Here is a 20,018-nt window from a genome sequence, read left to right as displayed (position 1 = left end):
CAAATACACATCTGGAAAATTCCTCAGGCATTCCTGAGTAAGCACTGTGGTAGCACAGCAGCAGAGCAGAGCACATCTGGAAGAAGGGCAGAAGCAGTGCATTGAACATTCATAGCTATGTGCAGGTTCGGTTTCTGGAGATGTTACTGTCAGTCTCCATTTCCAAGCAATAGGCCCTCCCCACTCCCCCCCAAAAAAGAAACCAGGAGTGACGCTTTATGAGAAGGGTGAAGCATACTCACGAGAGCTACAAGAAGGTCCTACTGGACTGGTGGGAGGGGTGATGGGCAGAAGTCTAGGATCTATGAATGAAGTAAACGATGTTGTAGACGAGGTGCTGCTCTTTGACGGCGTGCTTTCAGTGCACGGGGTCTGCAATGAAAAACAAGAGCTGCTTCAGGAGGGCCATTCTAGGGGAGCGGGCAGCGCACAGCAGTGGGGTGCCTCCGAGGTTCAGAAGAATGGGGATGCAGCACACTCAGCCATGATAAAGAGTCTTAAAGCAGCAGACCCACGGTACAAACTCAGTAACAGGTGGCCTGAGCAGTTGTGCTGGGATGCTCAGCCAGGCTGCACTGCACTGAGATCACCGGTTCCTCCGACCAGCCCGCCCGTGACTCCCCGCTGCCCCGTCTGCCCCAACCCCCTTGCAGCAAGGGGATGCTGGTGCCTCAGATAAGGCAGTTCAGGATGTGACCCCCTGACAGAGCTGTCACTCACCTCCAGGGACACACTTCTCCCCCAGAGCTGCCTGTGCCTACAGCAGTGCTGGGGTCCCTTCAGGGCTGCTGCGTCACGCTGCCCCAGCCCCTGCCCACCCCGCCGGGCACCGGGATGGGGAGAGCCAGGGACAACGCACAGAGGCAGGCGAGAGCGCTGCGTTGCTGATGTGACAGGTACAGGAGCTGAGGGTACAAGCCCTTCTAGCTCAGGTAAAAGGGGAGGAAAAAACTGAAGGAAAGAACAGGGAGCAGCAAGGGAGATGGGGGTAAACAAGTGGAACAAGAAAATCTCGTTAGGGATTGCAAGATTTCTTACCCATCCCCTAGATAATTTTTTTCAGGAAAAGAAGGGATGTGGTGAAAAATCTCATAATAAAAAAAGGCAGGATAGATGAAGTTAAAATGCTCTCAGCCTCAGCTCTTAACGGTTGCGGAAAATGATGGTACAAACTCATTCAACCTGTAGTTTACCTCTTACCTTATTCAGAGGTTTGTTTTGAGGTTCCTGGCTAGTCAGTGGCACTTTTGGTGGGTTCACAGGCGAGTCTGAAATTTGGCTTTGCTGGAGGAGATCTGGCAGGAGATAGTTCTGGTTGTTCACGCTCCAGAGGCCTTCTGGGGTGCCAGAGATTTGTTTCCCTAAAATCTGATCCTGCACATGAGAACATAGAGTTAAACTCCCAATTTAGCATACGTCCAATGCACTATGCAACTCCTGTTAGTTAGGACAAGAGATAATGAGCATATGGGGCGGAGTGCTCTGCGTGACGCATCATGTAAAGACAAACCCTATGGAAAGATTAAAATAAATAATTAAACACAAAAAAGCGTGTGGCAAACACCTGAGAAACCAACACTGGCTTCCACTCCTGAAGTGCTCCACAAACGTTCCTCATCCACATTTCCTCAACCACAGGTAAAGAAGCAACTTCAACCTCAGACACACTTGAGACAGAATCAAATGGCTTGTCCTAACGTTACAGATCTGACCTCTGCCCACCACACTCAGAGGCAGGTACCTCTCAGTTCTGCACCCTTAGCATTCATTTCATCGCTACTGTCCATTCAGTGAATTAGGAAAGCTTAGTCTAGAATGATGACATTCAGTAGGATCCAGTATCAGCATTTCCAGTGCAATGATGGCTGGTGACCAGCTTCAAGGAAATACTTGTAAACCACGTAAGGTCTGAGGCATGACACATGCTCTCTCCCTGACAGCAGAAAATACAGTCAGAGGTCACTTTCTGGGAATACACGGTTAGAAGCTTTAAGTAGAAGAAAGATGGGACGTGTAAAGCAAGCGGTGTCCCAGATGGGACGGGCAGTGCAGGGGGATCCACCCCTGGCCATGATCGGTCAGGGTACCTGAAAGCCATCGGCACCAGAATGCAGAATATGATGGGAGCCAACCGCTACACCAGAAAATTCCTCCTGATTTACACCGAAGCAAAAAGCACCACCAAACATGAGCAGCTCCTGGCTGGTTGAATTCAAGGTAAGCCTGTGCATCATACAGACTTTGATAAACAACCAACTGAAATCAGATCAGCTTTTTTCAATGCTGGCCAAAATATGAAAAGAAAAATAAAAAAGGTAGATAATTCTAAATAAAATATATTTGCCTTTTAAAAGACAAGTCATTAACTAGAAGTCAAATGGATGGTCTAAGTATTATACATTTTGATTTATATATAAACCCCCAACCCAACCCAAAACACATGTGCCAGTATAAGATTAGGGAATCAAGCCAGCATGGGGCTTTTTTGTCCAGTTTTGAGTCAGATCTAGCTGAACTCAACCGAACGCCCATTCAAATCATTTGGGCCATTCAAACTACCTCAAACCAGTTCGTGCTGATGGGCCAGGGAAAGGGATGTTGGAACAAGTCATGGAGACTCATGACGGCTGTGGTTGGTGAAGCAGAGGTGGGCAGAAGGGACAGGAGTCTGCGTCAGGAGGAGGGAGAAGACTGGAGGCATCAGGGAAGGTTTGTTAGGAGAGGCGGCAGTGATCTGTCCATTCTCACTCCTGCATCGTCCTCCCCAAACCCATCAGAAAATGTGACCTCCACTCTTCTCCATCCTGCCTCATCCTCAGTCTGGGCCTCAAAGACCTCATCCATCTCCTTTCCCTCAAGCAGCCTATTTCCAAAGCCTGGATATCAGGGGAGAGGCAAAGCACTGGGCTGCTTTACCACAAAAGAAATACTGATTTATGCCCCGTTTGTAATTCCTTCTCTGAAGCAGGGTCTTTCCTCCTCGGAGATGGTGTGACAAAGGCGAAGTGGGACTTCCCATTCTCAGTCAAGAAGGATGCCACTCTGGTTTGAAGCTTAGAAATCACACTAGAGGTAATGAAAACTCCTTTTTCTTCCTAGCCCTGCCACAGCTCATACAAGCAGCTCTGGGGAAAACACCAGTTTCACAGCAATTTATTATCCTGATCTGTGAAACAGAAGTACACTCAGTAATACGTGAGAAGTGTTCTGACGCTGAGTGCCAGTCTTATTACTGTGATTTTTTTTTTTTTTTGTTTTTGACCACAAAGAACATTGTTCTGCTTTTTCTGTCTTCATCTTTTCTGCACTGATGTTTATCACAGGGGAAAATCCACATGACAAAGTCTCTACTAGAAACTACAGCCGGGAAGGAACCACAACATGACATGCGAGAAGACGTGTATTTTTGCTAAGCCAGTAGGGAAAGGTAAGGTGGTTTTCCCCTCTTCTGGTAATAATTTAAGTAGTAAGAGGTAGGTTTCTTTAAATTGGAATAAAAAAATGTCAAGATTTTTAAAAACAGCCACAATGCACACCAACAATAATCAACAGTGTTGCTTTTTGCGACCTGCCCAACGCCTTCAAGAAATACGTTGGCATCAGAAACTACTACCAGGTCAATAACAAGGACAAATAAAGAAGCACAATTCCATACCTAAATGTAAGTATTTTTATAGGAAGCACAAACCCTGAAGGTACACATTTTTTCAAGGCTTAGAGCTATAATTTGCAATGACAGAGCAGGACTTCAGAGAGAAAGTGCTGCCGAGAAGAAACGAATACAGCGTTTATCATGCATGTTAACGATCTGGCTCCCCCCCCAACTGTACCCACCCCCTTACAAATGGCCAAATTACCTTCTGTTCTGTGACAGTGCTTTGGGGTTTCAGTTCAATTCCATCTGGTACTCTCGTCCTTGAGAAATCTGCCACTCTGCTGCTTAGCAGTTGCCTGGTAACAAACTCCAATTAATGAACAGAACTAGTTCAGAGGGGAGGGAGGGAGAGAAAAAAAAAAAAAAAAAAAAGAGCCCCAAACCCCAAAAAGACCCCTCCACACACATACACATGTTCAAAGCATAATTAACATTCACTAGTTACTCTTACAGGTTCTTGCACAAAAGCAAGCTGATTAGTCTGTGGATGTGCCTGAATGGACTCGAGCCTGACGACCACTCGCACACAGCAGGGAGCTCTCCCCACCTCGATGCAGAGCATCCCCACCTTGACGCAGAGCATCCCTTCATCTCCCTGCATTTCACTCATCCTTTTTCCAACAACGCATAGCTCAGGCAAGTGGAAGCTGGTCCCTCAAGCTGTCATTTGAGAACTGCCTGCTCCAAAACTGCTCCTGTCTCAACCTTGTACACTACCCGGCACAGTGCAATGATGAGCTACCCTGCTTTCCAGAGAAAGAACATCACCTGCACTTGCCAGGGGGAGAGCCGGGGCTCCACTGTGTCACAGTATCTTTGCCAGTGCCTAAAGACAGGCTACACTGGGATTTCATACTGTGAATCAGTCCCTGAAACACAGACATCCTCACCTTACGTACAAAGAAAGAGAATGTTGCCCAGTGCACACAGAGACAGAAGAACGCGCTGGACTGGCTGGGGCCAAAAGCCCACCTAGCCCAGTATCCTGCCTTCCACAGTGACCAAAAGCAGACACCTGAACAAAGAGCAAGAACAAGGCAAGCACCTGCTGTGATATTCCCTAGCATACTATTGCCTCCCACGCAACCCGTGGTATCTGCATTTTAAACTTCTTCACCCAAGTGGAGCTGCCTCAGACTTCTGTCAGGGAGGCTCTGGCCCCATTTCTGTGCATTTCCACCCACATTATCTATTCCACTTATTTATTTACATACATTTATTACTGCAATCCATTTAAGCCTATTACATGTCTGCCTTTCCAGTATAAATAAAACTGACTGGATTCAGGATGCTGGTGTGAAGAGCCCTACCAGAGCCACATGAGAACTGGTAGATTGTAAGGGTCTGTTTTTTCAAATGCCCAATGTGGTAACAAAGAAGGTCTGGTGAAAAAGCTACCAACTGAAGATCGCAGTGAAGGAGTAGAAGTTTTTGTGGCTTTTTTTTTGTTGTTGTGGTGGTGGTTTTTTTGGTTTGTTTGTTTTTTGTTTTGTTTTGTTTTGTTTCGGGTCATCATATAAATATTTGCATCCTAAACTTAGAAGGAATGGCAAGATATGGAGTAGGATCAATGGTGAGTGCAAGGACCTGTTCTTATCCGGAAAGCAAGCAGCAGCTGATCTTAAATGATGCCAACCTCCCACTTAGTAGAGGGAGAAACTATTTCCTAGCAAAGCACACACCTGCACCCACCTTGTCCAAATTTTGGTAGGGAACAGTATATATAAAGGCAGAGAGAGGCAACTGAACTCTACAGAATGAGTCCCACGAAACTCAGTGTTTTAGGGGGACTGTGACTGCTGCAGGCACTGCAGGAGGAAGCACTCTCAGCAGAGCAGGAGAAATGAGCATCAATGGAACAGATATGCTACGCAAGCAGGTAAGATGCTGGATTCCTTAAAATAAAAATCTGGTGTGTGTGTGAGGAAGAATTCTGGCTCATCTCACTATAAAGAAAAACAAGACCAGAAGTTGTTTTACTGGTGAAAGACAGCTGCCCTTAGTCGTGGCTTCCTCAGAAATAAGCCTGCTCAGGGTGGTTAACAGGATTCATCCAAGAGAATATGAAGTTTTTTATCTTGCACATATGCATGTTCCAAACCCAGTCCTACTGGGCACCTCCATAAAAGCTGGAGCGTGGACATCAAAAGCCATTCCACAGCCCAGGTAAGAACAAGAAAACACAGACTGTTTTCAATAGCCATCTAAAACTTGGACCAAGGTGTTTCAGCCAAAGCCCACAGAGAAACAGCCCTACAGACTGCAAGGGACGTCAGATCCTACACTCACATGTTTTAGACAGCAAGAGAAAGAAAAACCTTCACTTTATCCTAAATATGCAAAGTTTCAGTGCTGGCTGCTCCTTTCACTTTGATCACTATCTTTTTTGCTATTTACTTGGTAATAATCAGGATGTCTTTCCCAAAGTATCTCTCTTTTAATACAAATGACGTTCAGCCAAGGTGAAGGGACTTTGCTAACAGACGACACTATACTTCTGATTCTGCAGTAGTTCTTGCGGTGGCTGTGTGCACGGGAAGGCAAACCTGACAGGGATCATCGCGCTCATTCCACTTTCTCTAGAGGACTGGTGGATCTCACACACAGAGGAGATGCAAATAACACATGCAGATTTTCAAAGGCAGTGATAACACTCCTTCAAATCATTGCAGCATGCAAGGATCACAGCGACCTAACACTTACACAGCAAAGTCATTGCTACAGGGCAAATCCATATTTTTATGTAGAGTCTTTCTGAGGTCTAGGATAAATTCTATGACCTAGAGTGAACGAAACTTTTTACAGACCAGAATAAGGTGGTTTGGAAGAGTAGCAGCAAGAAAATAAAGGCATTACAGTAAAAAGACAGCTCTTTCAGGTGCGCTGAATAGGCTACAAGGTTTTTCAGCTTTGAAAACTGACGTCAGAAATGCAAATTAGGAGCATATGCAGGCACAAAAACTCTACCTTCCTCAGAGCAGCACAGGGGAAAGGACTGGTACCAGGCCAACACAACAGCGTGCCAACAGTGCTACAAATCTGTGCATCTCTTCCCGAGGACTGACAACACTGCATGTGCAATCATGTCAGAAGAGCAAAAGCCCCATCCCAGAGAGCTCTGTGGCCTCGTGGTGCACTTCCAAGTAAATCCTAGAACTTGAATTAAACCAAAGTCTCTTTGCAAGAAAATTAGAAGTTTCATTCATCGATGCTAAAAAATAATTCCGTTTGCTGTTCCACACAGCAGGGCTGGCCAACTGACCCCCTGACTCTCTCTCACTTGGACTAGCAAGCTATTTGCGCTCTGTTATTTCTCAGCACCATACACATTTTGTATGACATGTAAAACACCACAAGATGTCAGTCACAAAATCAACAAGAGGAACTGGAAAGCTAAAGGGAAACAGTTCAGGTGAGATCAGCTTGGTACGAGCCACAGCATCATCTGGCAACCACAGAAATTGTGCAAAATAAAAATGCTAAAAATACTGCAAATTTTACAAAAACATACCCTGCTTATGCTATTCCCTCTTTATAAATAGCCGTGGTGATGGAATCAGCTTTCCAGTGGTAATTATTTCTCCCACAGCGAAGAGACTCTCTGAATACAAGGGTCATGTTTACCTTGCTTTTTTAACTGTAACCTGTATTTAGCATGAATGCGTGCAGTTTTCTTTCCCTCTCCTTTATTCCTTCAAATATTCCATTTACACGTAGATCAATGTGAAGTTATCTCTATAAAAGCACTACTTACTGATATTCAGTTAAAAGAAGACATTTCTTCATTGTCCCAGAGCAGCAAGTCATCAAAGCTTATTACACTGCATACATCTGATGGAGCAAACACTCACCCCTGGGAGTTCATTACAGTGTGATTAAACTGCTTAATTACAACTGACATAAATGACTGATAGTAACTTCTGAGGGAAAGCAGTATTTATGCATGCCAACCTTTTCCAGGTATTTAAAAGTGTGTAATAAAAAGGAAGAAAATAATAGTAATAATGGAAGAGAAATAAAAATCAAGCAAACCTTGTGTGGTTCGTGTCCTCTTCATCACTACTGCCAACTTCATCACTTGAGGAGGAATAGTCTGCTGCTTTTAAGAATGAGTTGGCACCATCCTTCACCTTGGCAAAGGAGCCTGGACTCTGAGTAAAGAAAACTCAGTCGATTTTTTTTCTCTCATGGCAGAGCCCATCGCTAAAGAGCACATGCAGTATTTTACTGACCCAGCACATATAGTTATTGCAACTTCCACACCAAAAATGCTTTATTAGGAAGTTGATGTCTTTGTGACTCGGTCTTCATGATTCAACCTTCACGCTTTGCAAGAGCAGAGAAGTCCTTCCTCGTTTCGCACGAGGAAAGGAGTGCTCTGCACCAGGACTAGAGGACTGCACCAGCCTGAGTCTCGTTCTAGCCCTGGGCTACCTGGAGGCTTGTGGGGCCATGTCTGAGCACGGGCTGTGCCTGGGCCAAGGGGCGCAAAGCACCTTTGGGCTGGGAAAGCAACACCAGCACAGCCATGGCTCACCCCCCCAGGGCAGCGAGACACCCCAGCCCCACAGCAACTCACACCAGCGGCAATGCCCTAAACACAGAGTCTTCTCCAAAGCTCCGGTCCCTGACAAGCCAGGAGGGGCTGGGGACTCTGGTGAGCTGCAGCCATCCCCTGGAGCCACCCAGGCTTTAAAATGCCAAGCATCCCACAAACTTTTAAAATGCCAAGTGTGCCACACAAGAGCTCCTGCAGAAGGCACTGTGAGCTCCAGTTGTCTGCTAGGCATCCCACCCCCAACCCCCCCCAGAGAAAAGGAATGCCTCAGTAAATGAGGGAAAGCAGTAGCCAGCACCCCGCACGTCAGCGAACGGAGAGGCAGCGCAGCCTTGAGTGTCACAGCCTGGCAGCACACCGCTGGGCACTTCCACACTGGATACTTGCACAAGTCACTGGCATAATTTTGACTTTAGGGCTGCACAACAACTGGACCTCCTGAAATATTAGTTTAATCCTTTCTAAAGATTTATCATCAGGTTCAGGAAAATTGAACTCCCCGCTGACGAGCTGAGCTGGACACAAGTCAGACGTGGACCAAAAGCTGATGGGACGACACTAACAGGGCAGCGAGCTCCAGCCAGCCCCTCCGGCAGGCTCCGGCTCCTCAGCCAGCCAAGCACCAGAGCAGCCCCCTGCACAGACAGACCCGTGGTGGGAACTATGAACAAAGCAAAAATACCAGCGGATGTAAAAGAACCTACCACAACCTGGCCTGGATGAGAAACTTTTTCAGGCTTGTTATGCAGTTGCAAGTGGTTTTGGGACAAAGCGTTCTCCGCCTTGGCTGGTCCTGGATTCCCTGATGGGGGGAAAAAAGAATTTCTTCTTTTAAATGCAGGTGCAGCAGAGAGAGAAAGGACACCAGTAAGACAAGCACACATAGTTACCACCCAAAGCAGATACCAGTGTCTGTTGACATACTTCTTTTTCATCTTTGTTGCAATGGGCAACCTTTTTGCTTGTTTCCCAGTGGTTCTGGAGGCCACAATATTATGGATAAAAATTGATACTGGTGCGGTTTAATGCGTCAAGAGTGAGACAAGCAGACCAAAACCTTGGCAACATGCTCCCACTGCGCACCAGCAACTGCTCCATGGACTGGAAGGCAGCTTGCAAGGGAAAAAGGGTGAGAGCATGCTAATTCCTTCTTCTGATCCTCTTCTGGAGGGGAGACAGCTCATCATATCAGCAACTGCTGGCCCTGTTCCAGCACCAAAGGAGGCACCCAGCTCTACTCCTGTGGCTGCAGGTGGGGGGGTCAGGGTGAGGGTACAGGAGCCTGGGCCCCCAACACACGCTTCTATGAGCAGATGTGTTGCCAAGATTTGTCCTTCATAAAACTATTGCACAAGAACAGTCTAAAGGGTCCGAATTTCTAAACCCAGCTGGACTGTGGGCAAACAGCTGCGCTAAACTCCACTCAGGAGCACGGGGTCAAGCTAAAAGCAGAAGAGGATTCACCGTTTCCCACAGTGGCACCGGGAGAACCATTTTCCAGTCCCTGCTTCCCCTGGGGCACACGGAGCGTCACTTCTCAGCTCCCACTTCCACTTTGTGCCGTGGGGAAGCAGTTAACAGCAGCCCTCACTTTTGCAGAGAGCTGGCCCCTGCTGCGGGCCAACTCCGAGTCAGGTGGCACCTCGTGACACTGCCCAAGGTCAGGCAGTGGTTACAAGGAAGCTGCTTCGCTCCCAAGTGGCATGGGGACCTACATGTGCCACCACGCTTGCACAGCTACTGAATACCCAAGCAAGTAAGACTAGAGGAGCTGGCGTCCGTCCGCACATGCTGATGCCACGTTAGGAGGGATGCTTGCAAGTAATGAAGCGAATCTTCCCTTTCGGTGCCCACACAGCTGCCTGGGGAAGAACAGAAGCAGCCTTGGAGACCTGCTGTCTTCTGCACACAATTCCTGATGGAGGGGAAGGGAGGGACAGAAAGGCGACGTGCCCTCACCCTGCCCCTGGGACACACGAGCCAGCTCAATGTCTACCTTGTTCAGCAGTCTGTCCCATGGCTGTCCCACTGCTACCAACGGGACACCGTGCAAGCTAAGGGGGCAGAATTCAAGTTCACACAAATTGGGATTTGTATTTGGTAATTTAGATAGTTTTACCGAAATGGCTTCACATATTCATGTATTTTGCAAAGCTTTTAAAATGCAGAATCTCTTATTGGTCAACGAGTACCTAAGCAACTCAGTAGAAGTATTAGCTTTAAAGTATTTATAGTCCTTTCCTGCCCAATTCATTATCCCTGTGGGCTTGGGAAAGCAACAAACTCTTTCTGGAACACCATAAGCCAGAACTAGCTGTAATTTAATGACACTTAAGAACCCAAGGAGACAGTTGAAACCACAAGGGAGGCTTTCTATTCTTTCCATTGCTGGTGAGGTTTTCATTTCCCCATGCCAAAATAGCACAGGATGTACACATCATGCAGACATTGCAAAGTTGAGCTGGGCTGCTGCACGTTGTTCATCTCTATGCTGTTATTCGAACATAAAATGACATAAGAGCAAAAAGAAACAAAACTCAAGCAGTTTAAAGTGTGCTTTGGATTTCTCTTGAAGTAAAGCTTCCCATTCTGTGTGGTTAGTGAAAGCAAAACTGGCTTGATTGTGTAAGTGTAATAAATAAGCTATTTGGTCTTCATTTATCGAGGGCTTGCAAACTAACAATGTGAGCCTCAGTTTAAAAATAAATGACCTCAGCAGTTCACTGGTGTGGTTTCAGAGCATTTTTAGCATCCACCCTGCTGCAAATTGGGCATGATTCCCCATCTTTAGTAGTCAACCTGGATGCAAAGTGTTTAACACACCACTGCTTTGCAAGAAACCGCCCTAAAAGTGACCTTAGGAATCACAATAGAGGAACAAAGCTGTCCACTTCTGCCCCATGCCCCCATCTGCCAGATCACAGGTCATGTCTCAGGAACACAAGTCTGCACTGCAAAAAGTCTGCACCATCATGAGCAAGCCCACTGCATTCCTACACTGCTACCCATGATACCAAAGTAGCTTACAACGTTGCACTTTGCTTAAATTGGATGAGATATCTCTACATTTTAACTACTTACCTCTCCTTTTTTTTTTTTTTTCCCAGTTCTCCTATCTTTCTGCAAATCAAAGCATACTGGAGGAATGTTTTATAAGGTGCTGTACAGAGAATCTCACGCTTCCTTCAGCCGGCACATTATTAGTGTGCAGAAATATTAGTGTACAGCAACTGCTCATCTGTATCATCTTTTCAGTGGGCAATGCAAAAAAGCAGCATAGGGCTATACAGAAAATGCCAGCGGGTGAACATTAGTATTGAATTACGTCTGTATGTCTGTAATGTTGGCTCTGCTGAGTTTCAATGGTGTCAGTAAGTGCAACAGAACTGATTTTTTTTCTTAATTGAGGCAATTCAAATTTTCTATATGGAAATATGCTCACAGTCACTTTTTGACTCAAAAGAGGAAGTGTTTCTATTTTAGGAACATGGAACCATAAAATCAGAGTGCTTTCAAAAGCCGACCACCAGAAGACCTCGTTAAAAACAATATGCCATTTGCAAAGCAGCGCTTGACACCCCGCAGAAGCCCATTGCACATGATCAGAATTTTGCACGTTTCAACTGGTAAAACTTGGACTTAAGAATCACCTGAGGTTGACTGGCTGCTCTGATGAGATCCCATCTCCCACTGCCTGTCACCCGGAGTGCTGCTGCTGCTGCTGTTTAGCTTCAGAGCGTGTCCCCTGGGGGATGGCTGATGAGTGTTACTAAACAGAAAGACAAAAAGCAGATCAGACTATCTTGGGTACAGGAACACAGACTGGAATGGACCTCCCAGGCCACTGAATCGAGTTCCCTGCTGTTACTGGATAATATAATACTGATCAACAAAAATTTTATGTTCATTGCTGCTCCAAACAGGGCCACCCAGTAGTGGGAGAAAAAGATGGAGCGTTTCCTTCGGGCAGTCATTCTGGGAGATTACAGAGATTCCCGAGTCATTACAAAATACCCTACTGTATGTACTTCCCCCCTGGCCTCTTCAGATCTGTGTTGTTCCCAATTCCAGAATCTCACAGCTTTTACAGATAACGAAACCTGCTTCAGTACCCTCCTAGAAGATACATCATCACTGGCTTATCAATGGAGAAAGGAATGCACCGGGCAGTAAAACACCCTGCCAGGCTCTGAAGCTGCTCACTTGTAACACTGTGGTTTACTTACACATTTCTCTTCTGCTTTGCCTCCTATAATTCCTAAGTAGAGAGCATTTAGGGCTTGACTTGACTTGAAAGTTATTTCAGATGATGTTTCTGACCCTGGCTCATCAGAAGTGCCACACATTATCCTGCTATGTCAGCTAAAGCTACTTCCCTTTCGGATCTCTCCAACCCTAGTTTCTCACAGCATTATGTTCCCCGATTAGACATCCAGCGGCAGCTACCCTTTACTGCTGAGCTCTCTGCATCCTTGCTCTTTTCTCCTGGGATATGCAAAACTACACTAGACTTAAGGGCAGACTGCCAAAATAGTCAAGATACATCTACAGGCAGCCTGTTCAAGCTACTACCAAGCAAAACAAAGCTACAGGCACAAGCTTCACAAGCTGTAACTGCAAGTGCCTATACAGGGACTTGGGGCTGGACCCCCACCCTGCCAGTATCCAGGCACCTAAGTCCCCTTTGAAACCAATGGCGCAGGTGCTGATGTAGAGCATCTGCATGAGCATCCAGGCAGCCCTGATGATTACTACTGTCACCTGCCACCACCAGTGTCGACAGGCTAAGATCTCAAGTAAGCTGCACCTTCAGCAGCCACTTACTCTAACCGAAGGGAAAGTAGATCATAACCAGATCACAAGAAGTTAAATGACTGCACAACGTGCTGCCCGTTTACTGGGAAACAGATGCACACTTTGCATGCAAGCCACTGGGCGTGCCAAACAAGCTGAACCAAATGAAACAACCCGTTGCAGGAATTATTACAGCTCTAGCAGCCCTTATATATTAAAAATATGGCTTTCCAGCAGAAGACAGAACTAGCTTGCATGAAAAAGAGAAGGAGATCTACAAGAGGCTTGTTTCTCTTTAGTGATTGACATAACTGATTTAAAGGAAGCTGGCTGAGATACTTCCTTCAGGCTTAAGATCAGGAAGTTTGGTTAGTTATTTTTGTGGACAAACTGACTCAAAAGACAAAATAATTGTTACTGCTATTAAATGAGGTATGAACCCCTGTCAGTTTTGGTGTTACTGAGGTTATGGCTTTGTTTTTAATACATTGGCTTTAGTTTTCCTATTGATGGTAAATCAGCATTAGTATAAGCATAAAACACCGAAGAGCTTACCTTGAAAGGCATCTCTGATGGCCAGGCTGATCCCTGCCGTAAAATTTAGAGGTTGTCCTTTCTGGAACCTTAAGGATTTAATCAAATGCTTTAAGGTTGCTAGTGATATTTTAGATTCAGTTAATAAACCTAATGCTTACCCTGTATTAATGCAAAAATAAGGCTAACCACCACAAATGACTAATGCTTCAGCAGGACCTCTGGAGAGGTCTTCCATGATAGCAACACTGGAAGCTGCAAGTCAGCAGCAGGTACTTCCAGTTTGCTCCAAGCCTGTGCAATCTATCAGGGTGCAGACCACAAGACATTGCACCCTTCCGTAGAGTTGGCGTTATTCTTGGTCAGTATTTAAGGCAGACAGGGAAATATATCTGCGGTCATTTAATGCAGCTTTCCCTGCGTGGTGCATTACCTTACGTTGCTACCAAAGGGCTGGGGGAAGAGACAGACACACACCCCCAGCTGCAAAGCAATGAAATGAATACACGCACACATGCATGTAAACAGCCCCACACAAACATTCTTCTACTTATTCTTAGAAATTAAGTTAAAAAGAAATACACCATCACCTCAATTACACAAACTAATGAGCTCTTCCACAACAAAACACATTTTTCAGAGAAAGGGCATCTACAAATACTTGGTCTAACAAAAGAAGTGTATCGGCATAGGGTCGTAGAATCATTTAGGCTGGAAAAGACCTGCATTCGCAGATCCTGCAGGTATTATATACATACACATATGTATATAATATATGTACATACATATCCCAGCACTGGCCTGCTTATAAATTTCCATCTTCTTTCTAAATTACCGAGACCCAGTTAGTGTACAAGCAATGAGATTTTCACTGAGTTTCATGAAGTCCAGAGGACTGATACTACACAGCGCAGGGGAACTGAGTGGAGTGCTATTAACTACTGATAGTGCCAAACACCCCAAATTTCACGTACCTTTGGGGGTTGTTCTTCGTTTTGACTCATGCTCCAGAATACGTCATCCTGCACAGGGCTGAGTGGTGTCGTCACCATATCTGACAGTGAACTGCTGTGGTACACGTCCTTACTAGCCCGGAAATTTTCACACTTAAAATAAATGAAATACATGTTAATTGTACTTCCCCACCCATGTAACAGGTCCCAGTCTAAACAGACATCAATGGTTCCACTCGTGAGAAAATTTTTAGTAAATGTGCAAGGAGTATGGTGTTTGGATACAGCCCTATTAATCTTGTTCTCTGTGAAGTTATCCATTCTAGCACGTTAGCATATTAGGCACAAATATTTCCAGACAAAGGGCACACTAAAAAGAAACAGCAAAACCATCTCTGCTGTACATATATCTCCCCTTCTTAAATCTATGGAGAAGCTATAGGCCATAGGCAACAAGCAGCGAACTAGTTAACTGGATGATGCAAAAAATACTGTTGAGTAAGTATATTTCATTTCAAACCTGACCAATGCTTCCATTTCAGGATTTAGACAGTATCAGCACTGGGGGAACCCACCTTCCCTAAGTTAGATGCTGACTTCCAAAAGAGACTTAGCAAGCCCACCACCAACCTAGAGTCAATGGAGACAAACTGCCAGCTGGAGGAAGCACTTTCAACTCTCCAGTGGTTATGAGGGTGCCCTGGCCCTCCCCTGGACCAGATTTTCCAATTACTTGAAAAAAAAAATAAAAATCAAGCTTGAGAATGCAGTAAGAAAGAAGTAAGAAACTATGCTCAGATATCACGGGTAGTCATGTCCAGGTGCTCCCATTGCAACTGCCCACGTGTAAAAGGTATCTTCCAAGGTATCAAATGAGAGCATTGGGATTGCAAATGCCCTCATCATGGTGGGGGGCAGCGGGAGGGGAAGAAATCAGATCACTGCCTTACACAGTCTTCACTGTAAGGGACAAATAAGCAGTGTAAAACTCAAGCTCAAACACTCAGTATTTGGTCCTCTGACTCTTTCTGTAATTAAGAGGAGAGGGGTGGGGGGGAAAGAGAGAGACAAGAAGGAAAGGTCCCTTAAATTCTACATCCTAATGATCTATTACACTGGCATCTTCCAAAGGGGAAGAAAGGCAGAAAGCTAAAAATGTCAACTGAATGTACTGATCCTCCCTGAAATGACAAATCCTCTTGGACACAAGACTGAGACAGAACCCGGGAACCGCTGTGTAAGCTGTGCCTGTCTCGAGGGATTGCAATGCTAGAGCCAATCTGACGTTTCAGAAACAGAAAAAAAAAAAAACCCAACCAAACCACATTTGAAAAACGCCTGAAGCTACACCACTCTGTGCTTTATCTTGTCAGACCTCCCATGCAAAGCAAGACCCGGGCTCTCTGGGAGGCACCTCATCCTCAAAGGCACCGCAAGATCAGCACCCCCCCCACCTGCAGGGGTCCGAGAGAGGCCAGCAGGTTTGGGCTTGAGCCAAAGTTCAAACTCTTGTGTCCTGCCTGAGTTACTGCAACTCAGCTCAGAGGCGGCTGCAGCTTGGTTTCCCCAAAGAATGACTCAGATGACTATTTTAACCATTTACAAGCCCAAGTCTATAAAAATTCTCCAGTTCCCCAGTCTTACGAAGTAAAACACAGTGAGAACTGCAGCTTTTCAATAATGTAACACGATTATAAACTCCCTGTAACTCGACATGACTAATTATTTCATGGGAACAATGTTCACAATCATTTAAATACTAACAAGTAATAATTCTAAAACTAGTTAAAGATGCCAAACATCCATCCATATGTCCCATCACAACCTCCCAGACCAGCACAGCACAGTCAGCTCTTAAAAACAGTTCTGTGAGTTTCACCTAGTTAAATATTCAGGTGCTTTTTCTGCCTTTTGTCTGTTGCCTCCCTTTACAGAAAAACAACTTTTTCAGCAGTTATAACATCTCATAATCCATGCCCTTTCTTTTTGTCACAGTAACTTTTGTGTCCAACATGACTGTCACTAATAATAGTTTTCAGTTAACCATAATTATTTCAACAGCAAAGTGCTCCCCTGAAACGAATCACCATGGCTATAGGAATAGGTTTTACAGCAAGTGTATTATTACCAGAGCATAGAGGATTTTTTTCTCCTTGCCACTTTTTCAACAAGATACTTACGTTTCTTCCTAAATTCTAACTTTTGAGCCCTGCAGACTACCAGAAAACTATTTGTGCTTAAAAGCATGGAGGAGCTTTGCTGAATCATGATATAAGTGACTGGGTGAATCCGAACTCTGCAGATGGTGCCCACATACCTTCCCTGGGCAGAGAGAGACCAGTACAGTGGCTCCACGTAAAGCCAAGAAGTGACAACCTGCTTTTGGGATGATTTCTGTATGACCTACAAGACCTTGCAATTCCACAGCAAGCCAAAAATGTCTCAGGGAGACACAGTGTTTAATATTCCCCTTCAGTTTTACAGATACAATAATTTGTGTGTGTGGAAAAAAAATTAAATAAACAAATAACAATGATTCTAAACTACTGAGACTTGAGCCTTAAACAGTTTTTGTTGTAAGTAATACTGAAAGAACAGCAGCTCCTCTCATGCACAGAAAGCACTGGTAGACAAAGTGTTACCTACTACGTGTCTTCAAACCATACAGGCACACCTAACAGAGCTAAGGAAAAGGAACCTTTGCTCCCTGGAATTATAAGATGATAGATACAGTACAAATGGCTGATTACTGGAGTTTTTTAAAAAATATTTAGGAGCACAAAGTTTTAAAAAGACAGGCTGCACTGCTTTTTGGAAGATGCCTGTTCCTACTTTGAACTCGGTCTGCATACAGGGAGTAGAGAAATGCAGCTGTTGTTACAAAACAGCATAAGGAGAAGGATTTTCTTAAACTGCTGAGCAGATCCGCTCTGGGATACTGGGTCAGTCCACGACCTAGTGCATAATCAGCTCTAATAGTGTTAGCTTCTTGTTCTGTTCCAGCCACATCACTCCAGATGATAGAGGAGATCTAGCTAGCAAATCCTACAGGAAAACCCCAGAGTCAATTACAAAATGGAGTTCGTTTCAGATGTGAGCTGAATTCCTCCACAAGTCAGGTGGCAGGTGATGCTGGGCAGAGAAACAGAGTCAGTGACTTTGTTCTGGAAGTCTCTGTGAGATCCTGCATGTATCCCAGAACGGCTTGCCCCGCAGCACCACAACCAGAGCCAGATCTGCTACGGCGCTGCGGCCAGCACAAGGCAGGTGGAGATGGTACACTGATCTGGTATATCTCACGTTTCTTACCAGACAGACAGGCTACAAGACCCTAAGAAATCATGCTCCCTGCCCCTCAGGGGCTGTGTTGAGATTTCCAGTGAAGTAATTTTGAGAGGGATCTGGGCAACCAGCATGTGCCACAAAACCGCACAGAACACAGCCATTTAAAACAAGAAGTCGATTTTGCCTGAGCAGAGCAGTGATGACAGATGATCCTTCTCTGACAAACCTGGCTAGAAGTTCTTCAGCACAGACATCTGTGATGAATTCAGCTTGCATTCTAACTCTGTAGCTCACTTTTATTTTAAATCAACAAGGCACCCACGTACCGAACTTCAGAAGTATATTGCTGTGAGTCTTTCAATCTCCAGGTGACTAACTGGCCCATCACTCATGTTGCCTTAACACTTCCACTTGATACAGTTAATGCAGGCAGCATATCCAAACATCCTACTATTAGCATCAACAGCTACTGCCAACCAGCACAAGGAAACCCGGCCCTTCAGAGGATTTATACATTACCCATTGAAGTTCATCTGGTCTCCATGCTCACACAGCAGGTACCAGTACAGACTGGCTTCTCCCTGTCCACACAGACTCTTACCAGCCGGAGCACTGGTGAGTAGGTAACAGGGCAGCTACCAGCAGGGAGTGAGATCGCACGGTAACAGCTGTGTATCACTTGCTGCTATTACCCTTAAGTAACACCATCGCTTTAAGGAGCATAAAATTTTTACAGCGTAGTTTCGATGAAGGAATGTGAAAGAGGTTGGTAAATACTGCTACATTCCTCACCACTCCCCTCAGCAGCTGGGAGAGGTACTACCCCACAGGGAAGCACTGACAGGGTGCAAAGGAATGAAGCGACTTGTCCTAGGCGATGCAGCCAGCCTAGCACATAGCTCCTTTCATCCTGGAAATGGCATTTTAGCAGGGCAGCGTTACCCTCTGTACAGCCACCGTGCTCCTGCAGAATGCCAAATGCCCTGCAATAAACTACGGACTCTCCTACTGCAAGGCTGAAATATTTGCCTCAAGGCAGCAGCCAGCCTCTGCCCAAGGCTAAGATACAAATGTCCTTCTTGTAGACCTTGCAACAGCTCTCCAGTGATTTGATGCTACAAGCCAGGCCATCAGCTCAGCCCGGTTACAATACTCGTGACCTGAAATGACAAACAGGCTCTGGAAAAAGAGGATTGTGAGAAGACAGACAAATATTTTCCTGGTAAAAGCTATCGGATGAAATGGAGCCATTCCTCTGCCAGCAGCTGTCTGCGGTGATTTTTCCACCATCACCAAGCAGCAACCTAAACAGGAGAGGCACAGGGAGGCTTCGACTTAATGATGCCACCAGCCAGCCTTGACCTGCCCCCCACTGACCCACTGCAGGGCACGAACAGGAGAGGGGAGGGCTGAGCCAGGGAGCCTGATCCCTGAGGACCCTGGCTATGGGGAAGGAGCAGCTGGGGAGCGCTTTGCAAAGCACAGCCTGAGAAAAAGGCAGAACATGAGAACGATGCTATGAGGAGGGCTGCTTCAGGACATGCTGACATGGTTGGTAAACGGAGCTGCTGCTGAGGACATGATTTTTAAGGCACTTCTATATCTTGTTTTTTAAGGCACTATCCAGATCCTGCTGGGGCACTTCAACCACGCCAACACCTGCTGGAAAAGTAGCATGGTGAGCTGCAGGCAAGCCAGGAGACTCCTGGAATGCATCGAGGATAACTTCTTAGAGGCAGGTAACAGACAGCCCTACCAGAGGGGATGCGACACTGGACCTGCTCATCACCAGTGCAAGCAAGCTAACTGGTGACATCACAACTGGAGGCAGCCTGGGCTGCAGGATCGTGCCCTGGGGGAGTTTGCAGTCCTGAGGGATACAGGTCAGGTAAAGAGTAAAGTCAGGACCCTGAATTTTAGGAAAGCAAACTTCCAGCTGCTCAAGGAGTTAGTCAATAGGGTACCCGGGAAACTGCTCTCAGGGACAAGAGAACAACACAGAGCTGGCAGATCTTCTAGGACACTTTACCATAGAGCAGAAGAGCTCCTGATCGCCAGGTATAAAAAATCAGGAAAGGCAAGAGACTGGCATGGCTGACTTGAGACCTGCTGGTCAAACTAAAGGGCAAGAAGGAAATGCACAGGCAGTGGAAGCAGGGACAGGTATCCTGCGAGGAGTACAGGGACACTGCCTGGTTGCGCAGGGATGGGGTCAGGAAGGTCAAGGCAGAGATGGAGC

At 45.8% G+C, this 20,018-nt stretch overlaps 1 protein-coding gene across 3 annotated transcripts in view; it reads right to left on the bottom strand.

Annotated features, from left to right (window-relative positions):
• The window catches only part of NRK (Nik related kinase), a 108,186-nt gene that overhangs the window by 23,233 nt on the left and 64,935 nt on the right, over window positions 1-20,018 (bottom strand). For all 3 annotated transcript variants that reach the window (XM_037408066.1, XM_037408067.1, XM_037408065.1), the window contains 8 exons: window positions 14,516-14,647; window positions 13,563-13,630; window positions 11,864-11,982; window positions 8,918-9,015; window positions 7,688-7,806; window positions 3,858-3,951; window positions 1,201-1,374; window positions 243-372 (listed from right to left, as the gene is read on the bottom strand). In XM_037408066.1, coding sequence (XP_037263963.1) covers window positions 243-372; window positions 1,201-1,374; window positions 3,858-3,951; window positions 7,688-7,806; window positions 8,918-9,015; window positions 11,864-11,982; window positions 13,563-13,630; window positions 14,516-14,647 — 934 coding nt within the window. The remainder of the gene's footprint in view (window positions 1-242; window positions 373-1,200; window positions 1,375-3,857; window positions 3,952-7,687; window positions 7,807-8,917; window positions 9,016-11,863; window positions 11,983-13,562; window positions 13,631-14,515; window positions 14,648-20,018) is intronic.

The sequence above is a fragment of the Falco rusticolus genome, chromosome 14 (genome assembly GCF_015220075.1).
Source record: "Falco rusticolus isolate bFalRus1 chromosome 14, bFalRus1.pri, whole genome shotgun sequence".
NCBI classification, from domain to species: Eukaryota; Metazoa; Chordata; class Aves; order Falconiformes; family Falconidae; genus Falco; species Falco rusticolus.
This window is presented reverse-complemented; position numbering and strand designations above follow the sequence as displayed.